Source organism: Rutilus rutilus (assembly GCF_951802725.1).
Source record: "Rutilus rutilus genome assembly, chromosome: 6".
Classification (NCBI taxonomy): Eukaryota; Metazoa; Chordata; class Actinopteri; order Cypriniformes; family Leuciscidae; genus Rutilus; species Rutilus rutilus.
Window position 1 is genome coordinate 23,747,525 of NC_140214.1, and position 18,336 is coordinate 23,765,860.

At 35.8% G+C, this 18,336-nt stretch overlaps 2 protein-coding genes across 2 annotated transcripts; one reads left to right on the forward strand and one right to left on the reverse strand.

The window, feature by feature from the left end:
• The first annotated feature begins 6 nt into the window (after window positions 1–6).
• On the forward strand, window positions 7–15,030 carry hfm1 (helicase for meiosis 1). Its single transcript, XM_084411411.1, has 41 exons — window positions 7–125; window positions 700–755; window positions 842–933; window positions 1,061–1,173; window positions 3,109–3,331; window positions 3,470–3,612; window positions 3,981–4,022; window positions 4,446–4,516; window positions 4,594–4,726; window positions 4,855–5,006; window positions 5,088–5,165; window positions 5,263–5,418; window positions 5,519–5,719; window positions 5,807–5,895; window positions 6,331–6,374; window positions 6,479–6,580; window positions 6,695–6,840; window positions 7,159–7,253; window positions 7,385–7,518; window positions 7,604–7,651; window positions 7,769–7,849; window positions 8,003–8,094; window positions 8,198–8,304; window positions 8,396–8,443; window positions 8,563–8,660; window positions 8,820–8,954; window positions 9,118–9,203; window positions 9,363–9,446; window positions 9,717–9,874; window positions 9,956–10,059; window positions 10,192–10,359; window positions 10,694–10,780; window positions 12,674–12,780; window positions 12,942–13,024; window positions 13,129–13,196; window positions 13,278–13,361; window positions 13,446–13,718; window positions 13,865–13,907; window positions 14,153–14,183; window positions 14,364–14,452; window positions 14,526–15,030. The coding sequence occupies exons 3-41, from the start codon at window positions 863–865 to the stop codon at window positions 14,590–14,592; spliced, it is 4,134 nt and encodes a 1,377-aa protein (XP_084267537.1). The 5' UTR covers window positions 7–125; window positions 700–755; window positions 842–862; the 3' UTR covers window positions 14,593–15,030.
• Window positions 15,031–15,618: 588 nt separating this feature from the next.
• cldn18 (claudin 18) lies at window positions 15,619–17,070 on the reverse strand (the record flags this gene model as incomplete). The annotated part of the gene is made up of 5 exons (XM_084412049.1): window positions 15,619–15,718; window positions 15,850–15,948; window positions 16,050–16,197; window positions 16,345–16,509; window positions 16,854–17,070. 5 exons carry the CDS (start codon window positions 17,068–17,070, stop codon window positions 15,619–15,621), a joined length of 729 nt encoding a protein of 242 aa, XP_084268175.1.
• Window positions 17,071–18,336: the final 1,266 nt, after the last annotated feature.

Genomic DNA, 18,336 nt, shown 5'->3' on the forward strand with positions numbered 1-18,336 from the left:
TGGACTATTCCAAATAGGTGGCAAGTAGAAGTACTGACGGTAAAGTGAACAGAAGAAGATAAGCAGAAAGAATTACAATGGCACTCTCAAGCAGTTATTTTGAATAAAATAACGCTCATAGCACGGTATATCACAGTAAAATGATTTATCTTAAATAATGAATGCATATGCACATCAAGTTTGAACTGGGAAAACACAAGAAATTCCTTCAATGGTGTTTCCCCAAAATAGGTCTAGTCAGACAGGCAGCTATCATTCTAAAGAACGTAAAAGGCGTTACATTTATTAATTTAATTAAAATATTGTAGCTTTCTGTTATTTAATTCCGTAAAATACAGCGTGTAGAGCCTTACAAAGAGCATTCCTGTTGATATTATCTGGTCTCTAATAAAACGACAATGTTTAATGTCGCAATGATGATTTGCATGACCTTGGTCGAGACACAGACGGTTCACAGCTCGTGCCCATAGACTGGCTCGCGCCTCGCGGGTTTGATTGCCGCCTTCACTAGAACGCCATTTACAAAGTATTCCTCACAAAATGCTGTTTTATTAGATACAATCCATGAAAATATACATATATGTTATGTTTTTAGACTTTTAATAGTCACTTTACTATTTATGTTAACATTAAGTGTACCAAGACATTCCACCGCATACATTAAGCGAGTAACGTTAACTTAGCTAATTATTTTCGCAGGTTTCACTCGGAGAAACATTAGCCTGCCGGCTAACAGCTAAACTCGAGGGTTCACGGTAAATAACTCGCTTTACATTAGTATATTGTATTTCTTTATAGCAGCTTTATGTCGCCATTATCTATATTAAAGTTGTTCTTTTAGGTTTTCAATGATACCTACAAGATGTTAGAGTCTGAAGAAGGCGTTTCGTCTCTGGATAACCTGTTTTACGACAGGCCAGTAATTCATAAAGTGTGAGTAGGCCTTTACACATGATACCTGATCAGAGACACGCCAGACATCTGAGAATGAATTAATAAATGTTGATGAGTAACTGGTTATTACGTTTATAACAGCACTTGTCTATATGGCTCTGTTTAGGAAACCATTATGTCAGGGACAAGGCTCCTGGATCTTTGATGCTCCACCCTCATTATCACAAATACCTGCAACACAAGACATCCAGGGAGAGGCAGCACACCTTTCCTCATATAGTGAGTCTTGTTTGGATTGAAGCTAAAATAAGGTTTGGGTAGTTTAAGCATATCATGTGCATTTTTAATCAACACATTTATATAATAGTTTGTGTTTACATAATATAGGCTATGTGTGTGTACTGTGTATGATTATTTTGTATATATAAATGCACACACGTGCATGTATATATTTAAGAATTTTTATTTATATATAAAATATTTATATGTATAAATATATATACAGTATATACATGCAAATATCTCTTATATACATACATGTGGGTATTTATAAATACAAAATAATTATACACAGTACACACACACATAGTCATGTGAAAAACAAAGGACACCCTTTAGAATTTTATGGTTGTACGTATCAGAACATAATAAAAATCATCTGGTCGTTAGCAGGCCTTCAAATAAGATAAATACAACCTCAGATGAACAACAACAAAAGACATTACACTGTGTCATTATTTATTTAATAAAAATAAAATAAAAATTGAAAAGCCATGGGTGACAAACTAAGTAGACCCTGTGATTAATGCTTGTAGAGCCACTTTTAGAAGCAATAAGCTGAAGGAATAATTTTCTGTATGACAGTATCAGTCTCTTGCATCATTCTGGCCCACTCTTCTTTACAACATTGCTTCAGTTCATTGAGGTTTGTAGGGCTGTCAAAATGGATGAAAAGCTCGATTTGAATTTCTTTCTTAAATATTAGCAAAATTCGATTTAGATTCGAATTCTAAAGGCAATACTTAAAGGGGTCATGAACTGCATTGTTTTATTGTTTCCTGGGGTGCACTTATAATGTTAGTAGGATTTTTACTTTAAAAATTGTCATAATTTAGAAATAAAAGGCATTTTTCCTACCCCGATAATAGCCCTCTTGTTTCTGTTTGAAGGGGCGTGTCTGCTATGAGACTTCAGTGTAAACACCCACTGCTGTGATTGGCTGACAGCTTTGCATATGAAATAGCTAGTATAACATGTGGAACTCTCGAAAACTTTTAGCACGTTTTTACTATTACTGCTCTCAATGTTAACTACTCCTGAAAAGTGATAATTATAGCAATGCAATTAGATCTGTGGCATTATATTAAGATTGTGGCATGAAAGGTTGCAGTGATGAGCATTGCATCTGATCTCAGACAGTGTTCAATTTCTGCACACTAACGAATGCTTTCGTCATAACTGACAGTGCAAACACAATGTAAATAAGAGATTCGTTGATTATTACATGCTAGGAGAAACAATGTGAAGTTGACCGTGGTTTGATTTACTGGGGTCATAAGGTTGCTGGTGTCTTTCCTCCTTGGCATTGTGTTAACACACCTGAATGCTCCAGACCAGCAAACTGCCAAAACTTCTGCTTTTATAGAGGTGATCACACTTGCTGATGATCAATTAATCAAAGGCATTTGATTAGCAGCACCTGACTGCTACTTACCCTCTTAATTCCTATGGAAGCAGCAACGTGTACTTAGTTTGTCACCTGTACTTTTCCATTTTGGCCTAGTTTTTGTTAAATAAATAATGACACAGTGTAATATGTCATGCGTTGTTGTTCATTTGAGGTTGTATTTGCCTAATTTTTAGACAAGGGATTAAAATTGTCTGCCAAGGATCAGATATTATTATTTTAATTATTATGTCCTCCTGATACATAAAACCATAGAAATAGGGTGTCCTTCCTTTTTCACATACACACACACACACACACATACATATATGCAAAAAAATACATGGTGAGAAACTGGCTATTATCGTACTTTCATGACAAATATTAGTAAACAATGTCTGTATCTACATTTGTTGGTACAGGTTTATATTGCTACAAATTTCCCTGCTAGTTTAGAGTGCAAATTTAATCACTTCCATTTCTTATTAGAGATTGTAGTGATTCAATGACAAAAAAGCTGTTACGTTTTTGTTTCCTTATTTATAAAGGTTACTCTCAGAGATCAAAGAAGTTTCTGGCTCCAGCTCAAAAACCATTTCACAATCCTAATGAAAATGTCCAAGGTCAGACTCTGAAATCATATGAGCTGGAGGAATCTGTTTTGTGGACCCATGAACCCTCTAGAGAAAGAAATCAGGCTGTCGGCATGAAGGGTTTTGTGGAATCGAGGAGGCCTTTACCTACTGCCAGTGCTCCTCCCTTCAAGACTAGGTAGTCTTTGCTGCATCTTGATTGAGTTAACAAAATTTGCTGGTGTAACAAGCAGTTCTTTGTTTTTAAAATGGATATTGGCAGTAGAACAATAATTGGGTAAGCAAACTGCCTTTATTGTCCTTGTTATTAACATAGGTTGTTCAGTGCTCCCACAAGAAGGATCTCAGGGAATGGTGAAGACGGTATCCCAAATCATATGATGTCAACAACAAATGACACTGGTGTCCTTGGTCAGGGTGCTATGGCAACCAGCGGCCCACAGACTTCACATGCTTTTGGTACCTGTAGTCCCTTTATTGACTTGGCCCAAACAGAACAAACATGTGATGTACCTACAAAAACAAACCATAATCTCCATCTTGGTTTCGAACCTGCAGAATTTGAAGGTAGTATAATACTATAGACCTATAAGTTAACTGGAATGCCATGACGTAGAGTTAGTTATGTGGAGCAGTCCATGTTGCCACAAATTTACTACATTAACCAGCTATTCTATCTGAAGGTAAATCTTTGTATGGTTTAATAAAGTAAAATATGCCGTCTTTTAGGGCATACGTAGAAAAACTATAAAAAAAAATTCCATAGATAACAGTTAGTGTTAGACTGAATATTTGTCCAGTTTTTAATATTGATGCTGTTTTTACAGGGTCATCTGGAAAAGGAACACTTCGCTCAGTCTCTGAAATTCGTATCCTCCTCCATTCAGCACAGCTGATAATAAATACGTTTTAATTCTATTAAGGACCTCATGAAATCAGAATCAGACTTTTCTGGCTTTTAATCCATGTTCATTAGCATTGAGCTTAACTAAATGCTAGTGTACTCCTAAACACTGACAAAATTAACTTTTAGACAATATTCACATGAAAAAGATTCTCATCTGGGAATACAGATCAAAAAACTTTGATGATTCATGTTGCACTACACATATTTTTGTCAAATTAAACAGATATGTCCCACCCAAAGTTCCTGTTTCAATAAGAAATATAGGAAAACTCTAATTTCATGGGGACTTTAAATCATTCATGTAACTCTTCTTCAATGTACTTGTATACCTTTGGAGTGTGAATGTTCATTGGCATGTTCATTGTTTTCCTTGATATACGTGTAGCTGCTAAATTCAGGAATGTGTTTAAAGAATTCCCTTACTTTAACTATGTGCAGTCCCAGGCATTGGATGATGTAAGTCTCTAGCATTTATATCTGTATAATATAAAGTTCATAAACACAGTATGTGGCAGATTATTGCTCTATTTTAGGTTCTGTACACCGATAAAAATTTTGTTGCCTGTGCTCCCACGGGCTCTGGGAAAACGGTGTTCTTTGAGCTGGCCATTGTTCGACTACTGATTGAGGCTTCTGAGCCCTGGCACAATGTCAGAGCTGTGTACAGTGAGTTACAAACAATAATTATTATTATTTAAGATTAATAGGATTATAAACTAAGCATTTTTATTGGAGACATTTTATTCAGTAATTTATAACAAATACTGTCTGACATTCTTTGGTTTATGCTTTAGTGGCACCAATTAAGGCTCTTTGCAGTCAACGATATGAAGACTGGAAACAGAAGTTTGGACCTCTTGGACTGAACTGCAAGGAGTTAACTGGAGACACAGAAATTGATGACATTTTTGAAATCCAGGATGCTCATCTAATTTTTACAACTCCAGTAAGTTGCCACATATGGTACAGTCTAGAGTACATCAAACATATTTCCAACAGGTGTGAACGTTTTTTTTCCCCTTAAAAGGAAAAATGGGACAGCATGACAAGGAGGTGGAAGGATAACTGTTTATTGCCATCTGTTCGTCTCTTCCTCATTGATGAGGTCTGATTTATTTACTCCCATGTGATCTGTATTTGAAAATTGATTGCAGTGTTTTGTTAATTAATCCATGACATTTTTGTCTACGTACCATCTCTAGGCACATGTGGTGAAAGACAAAACCCGTGGAGCGACTCTTGAGGTTGTGGTCAGCAGAATGAAAACCATGCACTCGCACCACCTAGCTGTAAATCCAGAATCAAAAGCATCTATGAGATTTGTGGCTGTCTCAGCTACCATCCCAAACATCCGCGACGTACGTAGTTTCATGAAGTACCAAAGTCATCAAATAAATCTGTTTATCTGTGTTCAGGTTCATTTAGATAATTCCTGTGCTGTTCTCTACAATTTTGAAGGTATCTGAATGGCTTTCGGATGAGTCAGGGCCTGCCTCTTGTCTGGAGATGGATGATAGTCACAGGCCAGTGAAACTGAGGAAAGTGGTGCTTGGGTTCCCCTGTGGAAGTAATCAGAATGAATTTAAGTTTGATCTTTCTCTCAACTACAAAATGGCCAACATTATTCAGACATACTCTGATCAAAAACCAACCCTTGTGGTAAGTGAATCTTTGCGAATGCAAATGTGTTGGGTTGTGTATTTTAAAATAAAAATGTGATATGATACATTTGTTTGAAATTAACAGTTTTGCTCCACAAGAAAAGGAGTTCAACAGTCTGCTGCTGTCCTTGCCAAGGATGCCAGGTTCAATATGAGTATTGACCACAAACAAAGGTACTATAGTCACATTACATAGGATGTAAATATACATTTCCATTTTGAAATAAATGAAACATTGCCACTTATATCAAACATTTTTGGTCTGGAGATTAAATCTATATATACATCAATATAAATCAGGGGTGTCCAATCCTGCTCGTAGAGGGCCACTGTCCTGCATAGTTGAACTCCAATCCCATTTAAACACACCTGACCAGCTAATCAAAGTCCCACTTGGCATACTAGAAACTTCCAGGCAGTTGTGTTTAGGCAAGTTAGAGTTATAGGACAGTGGCCTTCCAGGGCCTAGTTTGGACACTTCTGATTTAAATGCATATTTGAGCATATTGTTGTTGAACTTCCACAGATTTAATTGCCAGATATTAACTGTACTTTTAAGATTACTCTTGAGATGTGTACATCTCTTAGTTTAACTTTTCTTTTTCATAGACTGATGAAATATGCAAACTCTCTGCTTGATGCAAAACTCAGAGGTGTGTACGATAATGAGATTTCTTCTGCTGTACGACATTCATGAATACATTGGTCACTGTTTTATAAAGGTAAACTATATTCTTTTCGTCTATTTCTCTTCCAGATATATTTATTTGTGGCATTGGATATCATCATGCTGGCATGGATGTGTCAGACAGGAAATTGATTGAAAAAGCATTTACAGTTGGTGACTTGCCAGTGTTATGTAAGTTCTGTAAATATATTTTCACTCATTTACTTTCGATTGTTCATTATTCAGTACATAATGTATTATTAAACAAAAGCCTTCATAGGAAACACTTTTTTTCCTCTTATTCAGTTACAACCAGCACTCTAGCCATGGGTGTGAATTTGCCAGCCCATCTTGTGGTAATCAAATCCACATTGCACTATGTTGGTGGTGCATGTGAAGAGTACAGTGAAGCTGACCTGTTACAGATGATTGGGAGAGCCGGCAGACCACAGGTACTGCTAACAAATACAGAGCATGACTTGTTAAGTAGAGACTTCAGGAGGTCTCTCCTGGTGTTCTGAACTCTTTATGTGTATAGGTTGTAATAATAATCTAGAAATAAAATACATGTATTTTACTCAATTGGAAGACATGTACCTATCAAAACATACATATATTAAATATAAAATAAGTGGCTGCCTCCATAAGCACTGCAGCAATATATGAAGTCAAGCAATTTGGCTACATTTCACTTGGCAATGCAAACATAGAGCTGTTACAGTATTAAGATTGAGACTACAGTACATGCTGGCTTTTTTGTTTTTGTTTAGTTTGATACGACAGCGACTGCAGTGATCATGACCCGGTCTCAGACAAAGGAGAAATACACACATTTCTTAAGTGGCATAGACAGCATAGAGAGCAGGTATATACCATCTAAAACACATTTTGTTCAGTCTTAGAGGATTTTTTATATTCCCTAAACATATGATATAGGCTAGTTGATTTATGTGTTATCTATGTATGTGATGAGTACAACAGAATTACTGTTTTCAGCTTGCATACAAACTTGGTGGAGCACTTGAATGCAGAGATAGTTCTCCACACCATATCTGATGTGAACATGGCTCTAGACTGGATCCGCTCCACCTTCCTGTACATCCGTGCTTTGAAAAACCCCAAGCACTACGGTAAATCCTAAACCTTGTCCACTCTAAAGTTATAATCATCAAAAGTGCTTCTAGCTGTTTTTATTAATCTCATATTTTGTCACAGGTTTCCCCCCTGAGCTTGACAAATGTGGAATTGAGACTAAATTACAAGGTATGAAAAAACGATTAGCTGATTGAAATCAGTGAATCAGTTGATAATCATTCATTTGAAAGACCTTCTAGACTGAGGAACTTGTGGTGTAAATACGATTTACACGATGTGTTTCAGAACTGTGCTTAAAGAACCTCAACTCTTTGGCCTCTTTTAACCTGATTACCATGGATGAAGACATTAACATCAAGCCCACAGGTTACTGATAACACTCTTTTTCCCATAAAGTTTATTTTTTTAAATAAAGTCCTTTTCTTTTTTTATAAGTATTTTAATGACTCTACCAATTTAATATAACTGAAATATAAATAAATGAATATAGATGAATATAAATGAAATGTTCACACACAGAGACTGGAAAACTCATGGCCAGGTACTATGTTGCCTTTGACACTGTAAGTCAGTTCAGTAGGGTGACTGGAACAGAGACTTTACCCGAGTTGGTAAGAAAGCATTGTTGTTCTTCCGGCATTTCCTGATCCATTGCTGTTTACTTCTTCAGAACAACTTATAATGAAAGAAAAATATTTTTTTCTCACTTTATAGATTGAAATGATATCGAAGGGTAAAGAATTTAGTGATGTGCAACTGAGAGTAAATGAGAAGAAAACCTTGAACACGTTGAACAAGGATAAGAACAGAAACACCATCAGGTCAAAGTTGTCTTTAACTACCTAATTGTCATAGTTAACGTACTGTATATAGGTGGACTAAAGCATGTCAGCTGTAATATTTTCTTTTTAGGTTTCCTATGGAAGGAAAGATCAAAAGTAATGACATGAAAGTGAATTGGTAAGGTCTTGCTTGCTATTACTGTTTGAATGTACAATTTATTGAATGTACAATTTATTCCATGGTCTGCATATTTGTTTATTCATTTATTTATGCATGCGTTTATAATCTCATCCTAGTCTGATTCAAGCTCAGCTCAGCTGTATCCCCATTCAGGAGTTTGGACTCATACAGGACACTGGAAAAATATTCAGAAATGGAAATAGAGTCAGCAGATGTATGTTACTAACATAATCTTGTGTAATGTCTCTATTTAAGCTTTTATTCTGTCTGTCTGATGATGATATGGCCATGTAATTGCAAATGTACAATTCTTTCTCGTGCCTCTTTTTACTTAGCATAAAATTAACAAAATACTGTTTTCGATCTCTGCCAGATCTGACTGAGTTTCTCAGTCATCACTCCAAATCGAATTTTTCAGCTCGACTCAACTCTTTAATTCTTGCCAAATGTTTTCGAGCTAAACTGTGGGAGAACTCGTCTTACGTCTCCAGACAGCTTGAGAGGATAGGTCAGGGAGCACATCTAAAAGTTGATATATCATCATTAAAAAAGAATAAGTGGTGTCTTTGTTAATTGAGACAAAAGTGAATAAATGGAACCTACTGATTAAAATTGAGTATATTTGTTGTGACTGATGAATGTGTTTATATATTTGGAGTCTTCTTTTCTAGGATTACAACTCGCTACTGCTATGGTGAATGCAGGGCTTACAACATTCAGCAAAATTGAGCTGACTAGTCCCAGAGAACTAGAGCTAGTAAGCCAAAATATCCTACATAAATTGTTTAGAAGTTTAAGTAATACATTTATTCATGATGATGTTATGATGTCCCTTTCTTGTTATACTAATTGTACTGACACATAATAATAATTATTATTATTATTATTTTAATTTTTTATTAAAAAAAATTGCCAGATTGTGAACCGACACCCTCCATTTGGGAACCAGATTAAGGAAGCTGTCAGCAAACTTCCAAAATATGAAGTTAGTTTGGAACAGGTAACGTGTATATATATACATTATATATATACACATATATATAATTACATTGGAGTCTCATACTTGAGTAGTTGACATGGAATAAAGTTGTGGAAAGTTGACAACCTGTAATTTATCCTTATAAAATTATTTTAAATAGCCTTTTAAGCAGAATTTCATTACATATTCACACCAAATGTAATATCTTTATGATGATTAAAAAACTGCAGATTGAGCCATCATAATTAAAAAAATTCAGATAGAATTTAATATAATCAAATATTGTTCTAGATTCCTCGATACAGTCTGTCCACAGCTGAGATTGTGGTCACAGTGAACTTGCAGAATTTTATGGAGTTGGCATCGAAACGGACAGCACCAGACCATCATCATGTAACCCTCATTATTGGGGACTGTGACAATAATGTAGTTTTCCAGCAGAAAATCATGTAAGATCTATGTGATTTAATAATCACTGGCAAGTTATCTTAAAAAAAGAAAAAGAAGAGATGCATAATTTATTTTTCCAGGGACACAATGCTCTTGAGGTCTGGGAGCTGGTCGAAGAGAATCGAGGTGACAAGAACACCCAAGGGAGAGGAGCTCAGCATTCATTTGATCAGCTCTGAATATGGTCAGTGGCCATAGCCAATGCTTGGCAACCACTTAAAATAATATTTGTTTTACATAAACATCTACATGTTTGTTGATTGATCTGTTCTATCTGGTAATATTTTGGAACAATTAATAATTGTTGATTGTGTAGTGGGTCTGGACGTACAGCAGGAGTACAGGGTTTACTACTCAGGAGCAAAGAGGTTTGTAGATGAGGTTTCCTGCATCAGAAAGAGCCCTACATGGAAAGTGCAGAGGATTCTCGACACAGGGAAGAGACAAGGCCCTACGTCGACAACTCACACTTCTTCAGACAGAGGTCAGACTTCTTGACAACAACAACAATTTAATCAGACCTCAGATAGTTACAATGTTTTTGAACTAGACTTTGTGACTTCAGAAAATCAGTTGCCGTGTTTATACCTGGTATTAGCATCCATTTCACAAGCGGGCAGGTGAGACACATCAAATATTTTGCATGGTTGTAACATGCATCTCAAAGACATTTTCTTTGACCACTTGTGGGATCAGATTGCAGATCTCCCCCGAGATGAATGTTAATACTAGATATAAATGGTCTGATTAATCTGCTGAAACTAAATGAATTATATAAATGCTTGACTCTTTCAAAGATTATATTTAACTTAATGTAGGCATTCTCTTCATGGATCAATTTGCTCCAAACACGAGACAGTGCCATCATCTCTGCAAAAACAAGGAGCTCTGTGGACACGAGTGCTGTGAGTATGAGAGATTCTAGATGATCCTGGTCATTATATGGAGCTTATAATATGACAAAATGATTTGAATTTGAATTGTGTAAATTTGAATTATTGACAAGTGTAATCTAACAAAATTGAATATTATGTGGAATTTTAAATAGTTCTGAACTTTATTTCTTTAAACGAATATTGAACATTTGAAATATAACGAATTGAAATGTTTTTATGGCTGAACAGCTATTTTTTTGTTCAGAATTCTTAGACTGCAAAATATCCAGTTTAAAAAAATACAGATTCAAGTTTTCAAGATGAAGAAGAAATTCGGAACTTCAAATTCAGTTTTCTAAAATTCAGAACGCGGAAAATTCAGATCATACAGAAAGTAGGTCACAGGTCATCCACAGGGAAGAGTAGAGGATCTCAGAAAAGTCGAACGGAGCATTTTGGCTGCATTGCAGTGGTGGTGGTTCAAGAGAAATCCGTGTATCGTTTGTTCAGTCGTTGGGTTTAAGATGGGTTTAATAATTTGCTGGGTTTAATTTTGTTCCTCTGTATTCTGTAGCAAATTATGAAAAGGCATTTGTAAGCTACTGTAATTCATGCTGTGCTCTGTATCTTAACTTGAGAAGCCAGAACCCCTTTTACATTTATTAGAAAATATAATGAACCGCTTATATTACGTAAAAAAAATGTATAAAAATGTTGGTAGATTTACAATGTTAATAACCATGGAAATGCGTCATTACAGTCTGTAAATATCTCTTAACAACACAATGCAATCACTAGTAAGACTTCCTGTTAATAAAGTATCTGGTAAGAATCTATTCTATATTAACAATGCATTTAATCACATTACACATTAATAAACCACATTAAATAAAACAAAATAAGTGATGTCTCATGTCTCAAGTCAAGTAAATTACGGGTCATTGGGACAGGCGTCCAATCACAACTGACTTCCGAAAAAAGAGGAAGCAACCAATGACATTCGAGGTTATTAAAACAGTAAGTACCGCCCCTCGACTGCCAAAAATAAAAGTGTTCGAGCGAGCAAAAGCAGTCATTTACCGCACACGCCAGCATCAGTTGTACGCTCAATTCTTTTAGGCATTGATTTGTCGCCATACTCTTCCCTGTGGATGACCTGTGACCTACTTTCTGTAAGATCTGAATTTTAGAAAACTGAATTTGAAGTTTTCGAATTTCTTCTTCATCTTGAAAACTTGAATCTGTATTTTTTTTTTAATGGATATTTGCAGTCTAAGAATTCAGAACAAAAAAACAGCTATTTGAAAAAACATGTCTATAAAATCCAGCCATAAAAACATTTAAATTCGTTAAATTTCAAATATTCAATATTTGTTTAAAGGAATCAAAGAACTATTTAAAACTCCACACAAAATACAATATTGTAAGATTACACTTGTCAATAATTCAAATTTACACAATTCAAATTCAAATCATTTTGTCATATTATAAGCTCCATATCATTAGTTATGTTTCCATCCAAAGTTGGGAATTTATGTGCAAAATTGGAATATCGCATAAAACTTTTGTGAATAAAGCATTGTTTTCATCTTGTCATTAGAAGAGAACAAATTCGAAACTTAATGATAACCTGGCAATAAATATCACTAAGAAAAATGGAAGTTGATGCAGTAGGAGAAGCCACTGTATATAATATATTAGGCCTAATATATTATAATTATATATTATATCAGTCCGCTGGTTCAAATTCAAATTTTCTTATCGGATAAAAAATGTATGCCCATTTTTTATTTTTTTTATTTTTTATGCGTATCTTCCCGTTTCCATCCAGCATTTTTTTTTAATGCAATATCCCATGATGTGCAAGATGTGGGTGGAAACAGATACTGTCTGTGCTGCTATATCACCTTGTTTCCCTTTTAGGCAAAGTTGGAGTCATTAAAAGGGCTCAGTCCTGTTTCTCGTCATACCTTAACAATCTAAAAATGAGAAATGAGAGACTCTGTGAGACTCCTGTGAAACGTTTGAAGGTCAGAATTCCGACTATCAAGGGTTACATGTGCACAACTGTACAAAATATATGACTCAATATACTCTAATAATAGTACACTTCACTGCCTAGAATTTATTTCTGTAAGATATACTGTATTGTGTCAAAGTGTCAATCCAATTTTCTTGAGTTTCCCTTTAGATGATGATGAATAATGGAACAGCAGCTGTAAGCATGCAGCAGTTCTCATACAAACCCAAAGACACACTGCCTGCTGCCAAGAAGTATTTTGGTTTTCTGCTGACAACAAAAGTTGCCCTATTATTGTTGACGAAGTTTTCATTGTTGATATTGTATTATTTCCTAAAGTTGACATTCCTTCTTGTAGGTTTGAGGGAAGTCAGTGTTACACTCAAAGTACATATGAAATCAAGGAGGTAGAGGCCAGTTTTGGAGGTAGAGTTACAGTGAATGTGAGGTTAGAGTTTAATTATAAATCTCAGAACTCTGATGTTTCATTTGTCAAACTATTTACAGGTTACAATGACGAGCTTGGAGACTACTATTCTGAAACTGGAGACCTAGCATTGGAACATCCTCCACCTTCTGCTTTACATCAAAGTATGGTACTTTAGAGCTTCTGGTGTTTGCCTCATATTGTTCATATTAATAATAATAATAATAATGGTGCCATCATATTTTCAGGGGTTTTGCTTCACAGTCAGTTCAAGCCACCCAACGATGGACAGATGCACAGAGTTAGTCCTAATAAAGCCAGTGTTATTTCAGTCCATGCAAACCCAGACCACAGTACTGACACTGATGACCTCTGGCCTGGTTCCCTGAATGTGACCTTTGACCTGGGGGTGAATGATTGGGATGATTTTGATGACGGTAACCTGGTTGATGCTAGTGAGGTGTGCTATGAATCCAAAATATGTAACCTGATGACAGACCATGATCAACCTACAAATTATGGTTTGTTGGACTCATTTTATAGTCTTTTTTCATTTTATTTTTATGTTTTTTGTATGTCAGATATTTGTAAAAATCGTTGAAAATTGTTGTAAATCTGTAAAATTTTAAATGCTAAAACTTCCTTGATGTTTTTGTTTTGGCTTCAGCCTCACAATGTCCAGCCCAAACCTCTGAAGTCTTGCCACAAAGGTAACCGAAAATAGAGCATTTTCCCCTCTTCATTCACGTTTCAGTTCAGCAGAAATAGATGTTGTGGGGCATTTTTAATATCACTCACAAAGTCACCCACTTCCCCTGATTAAAAGCTTGTTTAATAGGGATTCAAGAGCAATTATTCTAGGGTGCAGAGGGTGCATTATGTTACTGTATACTATCTCCTGAACTATCCTTTGCTTTTGGCCTTATGCCTCTGAAAATATGATTACTTTTTTCAGGATCCTACCAATGGCTGTGACACCCCAGACTGTAAGTATACATAAATACTTTTAACATTCCCTCCAACTTTTCAAAACGAATATGGTACCATGCATTTTGGGTTACTTAGAAAGCACACAATGATTGTGTTTCAGTTGCAAATCACTAGTTTTATAATTCATTTCATAGGCTGTGTGCTCAGAAATTTGTATGAACTCCCTCTCAAACCAGAGTCAAGCCAAAACACCTTCAGTCCAAAGAAGATTTGATTTCTTCTCAAGGACAGATGCGCCTTTAAAGGAAAACACACCTGTTAGCAGGTATTGGAAGAAATAATTTACTTTAGTTATCATATTAGCAGTTTACAATGTTAACATTGCTTAATAATTGCAGGGATCACACAGAGGACATCAGCAATGAGACCAGTGTTTTTCTCGGTATGTTTGATGGCCTTTTTTAGAGTTGTTGTGAAGTTCCTCTGCCATTTGTTTATTTTCTGGTGTAAAGACGTTCTTGGTTTTACTGCACTTTATGGACTATTTGAAGCAGACATTTTTTAATGTGAAATAGAATGGCAAAAAGACAATGACAAAATAGTTATTTTTCGTTTGCATTGCAGCAAGTTGTTATGTGTTGGAGAGATTTCTATCTGTTTTAAAAAGGTTGTACTATATTTTGATGTTCAATATGTTTAATCTTATTCTTAAATGATATTCTATTTATTCTTCATCTTATTCTTATTCTTGTTCTATGTGTCACGTGTTTGACTATGTACAGTTTAACAATGTGTTCCTATTTATTCCTGTAGCCTGTTGGCCAGGTCATGCTTGTAAATAAGTGGTTCTCAGTTTCGAGCTAAACAGTTAACCTGGATAAATAAAGGTTACAAATTTTTACTAAAAATATTGGAATATTGATCTATAAATATCACATGAAATGAAAATAGATTGTCAAAATGGTAAAGTCAGGAATGAATGAGAAAAGTGTGTTTCTCTGTCTCTGTTTTTTATTCCATCAATGCACATTTGTTTTTTAGCATTTGGGTTAGGGTAGAGTTTTTAATTAGCTATATAAAAACAATAAAAGTCTATGATATGTCCCTTTTTTAGATAGCTGTAAGGTACTTTGAGAATAGTTTGTCAGGACACTCCTCTTTTTCCTTTCTTCTCCAGTCTCTGTAAATGTAAGAAATTGCTCTGAGCTAGGCCAAACAATTTAGCTGCTACATGTCAAGTGCAGTTGTGGCAAAAGTTTATTATAATTCCAAACAGAGTGATTTGTTGTTGAATCTTAAACACCTGTGACATTCCAACCTTATCTAACCAATTTACCCATATACAATCAAGACTTTTCAATAGAGACATTAAAAAACAATGAACACATTTTTACTGCAATTATCGAAAACAGCACAGAAGAAATTGACTTAAGTTCATCAGTGCAAGGCATTACATTTAGGCATGACATGATTTGGGAAAACGCCCCGCCATTAATTTCTTTGTTCTCCTTGGACTCTCTGGCACTCTTCATCTTCTGTCCTGCACTGGGCTGGGGCGATGTAAATACATCCTTCTCTCACATCAGTGTTGCTAAAATGGAACCATGCTAGTTAGTTTACAACTCATGTACATTTCAACTTAATGTGTCAGAGCGAAAGAAAGATAGATAGATAGATCTAATATTTAAGGTCTATGTTAGGCTTTAAAATGCAGCGACTTACATTTGCATTCTTTTGAATGCGATGCACTTCAAAATTCCGCCCAGGAGTAACAAAGCTCCTCCTACCCAGGCTATGTAGAGGGCGGGACCAAATGTGTACCTAACCATTCAAAACAAAGAAAACAGGAAGTGATGTGATCAGCACATAACAGACACCCGTTGAACATTTGCCAGTGGAAAATCGATGGTTTTTCATCTTACCTGAAAGCAAATGAATCAGTTCCGATAATGTTATTCCCACATTGTACCCCTCCCTTCTCTCCCTGATTTTGATCGTATGGGATCATCATCATGAAACTAGACACAATTTGATCAGCATACACTGATGCTCCAGTAATACCACAAAGGCCTGAAAAGAACAAAGATTATATGGACCTTGTGTATTATAATGGGAATTATTGTAATAATAACAATTTCATCTGTAAACCTAATAGTATTTAATAACTGATAGATCAGTGGGGTTTAGCTAGTGAGAAATGAATAAGCTTTTGTTTACCAGCAATGATAAACAGGATCCCTGCGCTTAGTATCAGTTTGGCCCTGGTCGATATCTCCATACATCTCATTTTAAGGCACTTAAAGCAGAAGAATCCGATGGAAACTGCGATCACACTCACTAAAATTGCTACTACCATCAAAGCTCTTGCAGCATGAAGGAGTCCTGAAAAAGAAAAGAAAAGAAAAAACACAGGATGTTAGAGGGTCATTAGTGCCTTTGAGTTTGTAATATTGTTAAATATGGACTAGAGCAGAGGACAACCAAATCAAAGACAAAAAAAAAGTATATTCATATTAAAATAATTTCACGTTGCTTATCTACCTTCATTGTTCGGCTAGCAGTTACTGAACAGTGCACACAAAAAGAAACATTTGGTGAAATTTTCTGGAACAAATTTAACTCTCAATGTTAGGTGCATTGAGAGGTTCAGAAAAAAACGTTGATGTGCATTTTGGGTTTGTAGAAAATCTCTCAATCTAAAATAAATAAATAAAATCTCAACCCACCTGAGTAGTTCAGATGGCCGTTGAGAGGTTGGCACTCAGCTAATCCAGAGCTGGACACCTCACAATCCTTCCACAGGCCCTTATAAGTGTAGATGGAAGTTACCTTCTGCTCCTGGTTTCTGGCGCACCAGACATCCATAAGCGTGGCTGCAAAAACTCCAGTCATACCGATGACGCCTGATACGAAACCTGTGGTCTGCAGCGCGGTGGCACTCATTCTGCTTCTGTCTTCGTTTCCCGGTTAAAGATCTGGTGAAGCTGATAGCGACAAGCGTTGAGTTTACTCTGAAGCTGGACAGGGTGAGACTGCTTTTTATAGTGTGAAGGCTCACTTGCACACTCATAAAGTGATGCTTGTAATGAGCTTTGAGTGGTCATAGTTCCACCTACCTCTAACAGAAACATAAAAGGAGGATAGTCTGGATAGTCATAGTCTGTCTGAGCATTAACTAACACAAATATACCTGAGGTCACTTGGTGTGTAATATCTAAGAACAAGTCAGACAGGCCTTAAATTGCACACCTAATTGTTAGATCATATTGACTTTCCTTTCATCTCTCTGACTGTTGCTCTGCTTAATACTTTACTAATACTGATGCATGAAGAATCAGCAGATGATGAAAAGAGGCTGATAACAATGAGTAAATAATTACATTTATGAGGACAGAAAACAAAATATGAGACATTATAATATGGAATGTGCAAAGATTTAATTGCATGTGGTAAGATGCACGTGAAATGTGTACAGTAATTCAATAAAATGATGAAAAAACAGTGAACACCTTCATGACTGTGCGTGATATTTTGCAGTTGTATCTTATTTATTATAATTAATCATTTGGATTTGTTCCAGACATAAACAGCATATTCATTTTCAGGTTTCTCCAGAAATGTTCAATTGGGTTTAAGCCCAGGCTCTGGGTGGACCACTCAAGGACATTCACAGAGTTGTCCATGAGCAACTCCTGCATTGTCTTAGTTGTGTGCTTAGGGTCATTGTCCCAGGTCAGAACCCAGGTCTGCCCAGTCCGAGGTTCTGAATGCTCTGGACTAGGTTTTTATTAAGACGATCTCTATATATTTTGCTGTGTTGAGCTTTCCTTCGACTCTGATGAGTCCCCCAGTCACTGTCACTGTCTTCCCCTGATATGTGTATCGACACAATCCTGTCTCTGAGCTCTACAGGCAGTTCCTTTGACCTCATGGCTTGGTTACTTTTAATAAATTTGTAGAAAGTAGATTAATGGGGAAAAAAAGCTATTTAAAGTAGTTTAACATAAGGCAGCAACAAAACAAAATGTGAAAAAATGAAGGGGTTTGAATACATTTGCAAGCCACTGTATAACATAAGAAAAAGGTAAAAATATTACAAGAATCTTATGAAATGAACATTATAAAACAAAACTAAAGAAAGGCTTGAACCATATGATGAAGATGATTTCCACCTGTCCCACCTCTTCTATATTATTTCACCTATTACAA

What these genes read in the sequence shown, in the direction of transcription:
- hfm1 (XM_084411411.1), top strand. Translation starts at nt 863, where the DNA reads ATGTTAGAGTCTGAAGAAGGCGTTTCGTCTCTGGATAACCTGTTTTAC. An exon ending in TCACACTTCTTCAGACAGAG is followed by an intron (nt 10,360 to 10,693) that starts GTCAGACTTCTT and finishes AACTTAATGTAG; the next exon opens with GCATTCTCTTCATGGATCAA. An exon ending in CTCCTGTGAAACGTTTGAAG is followed by an intron (nt 12,781 to 12,941) that starts GTCAGAATTCCG and finishes GTTTCCCTTTAG; the next exon opens with ATGATGATGAATAATGGAAC.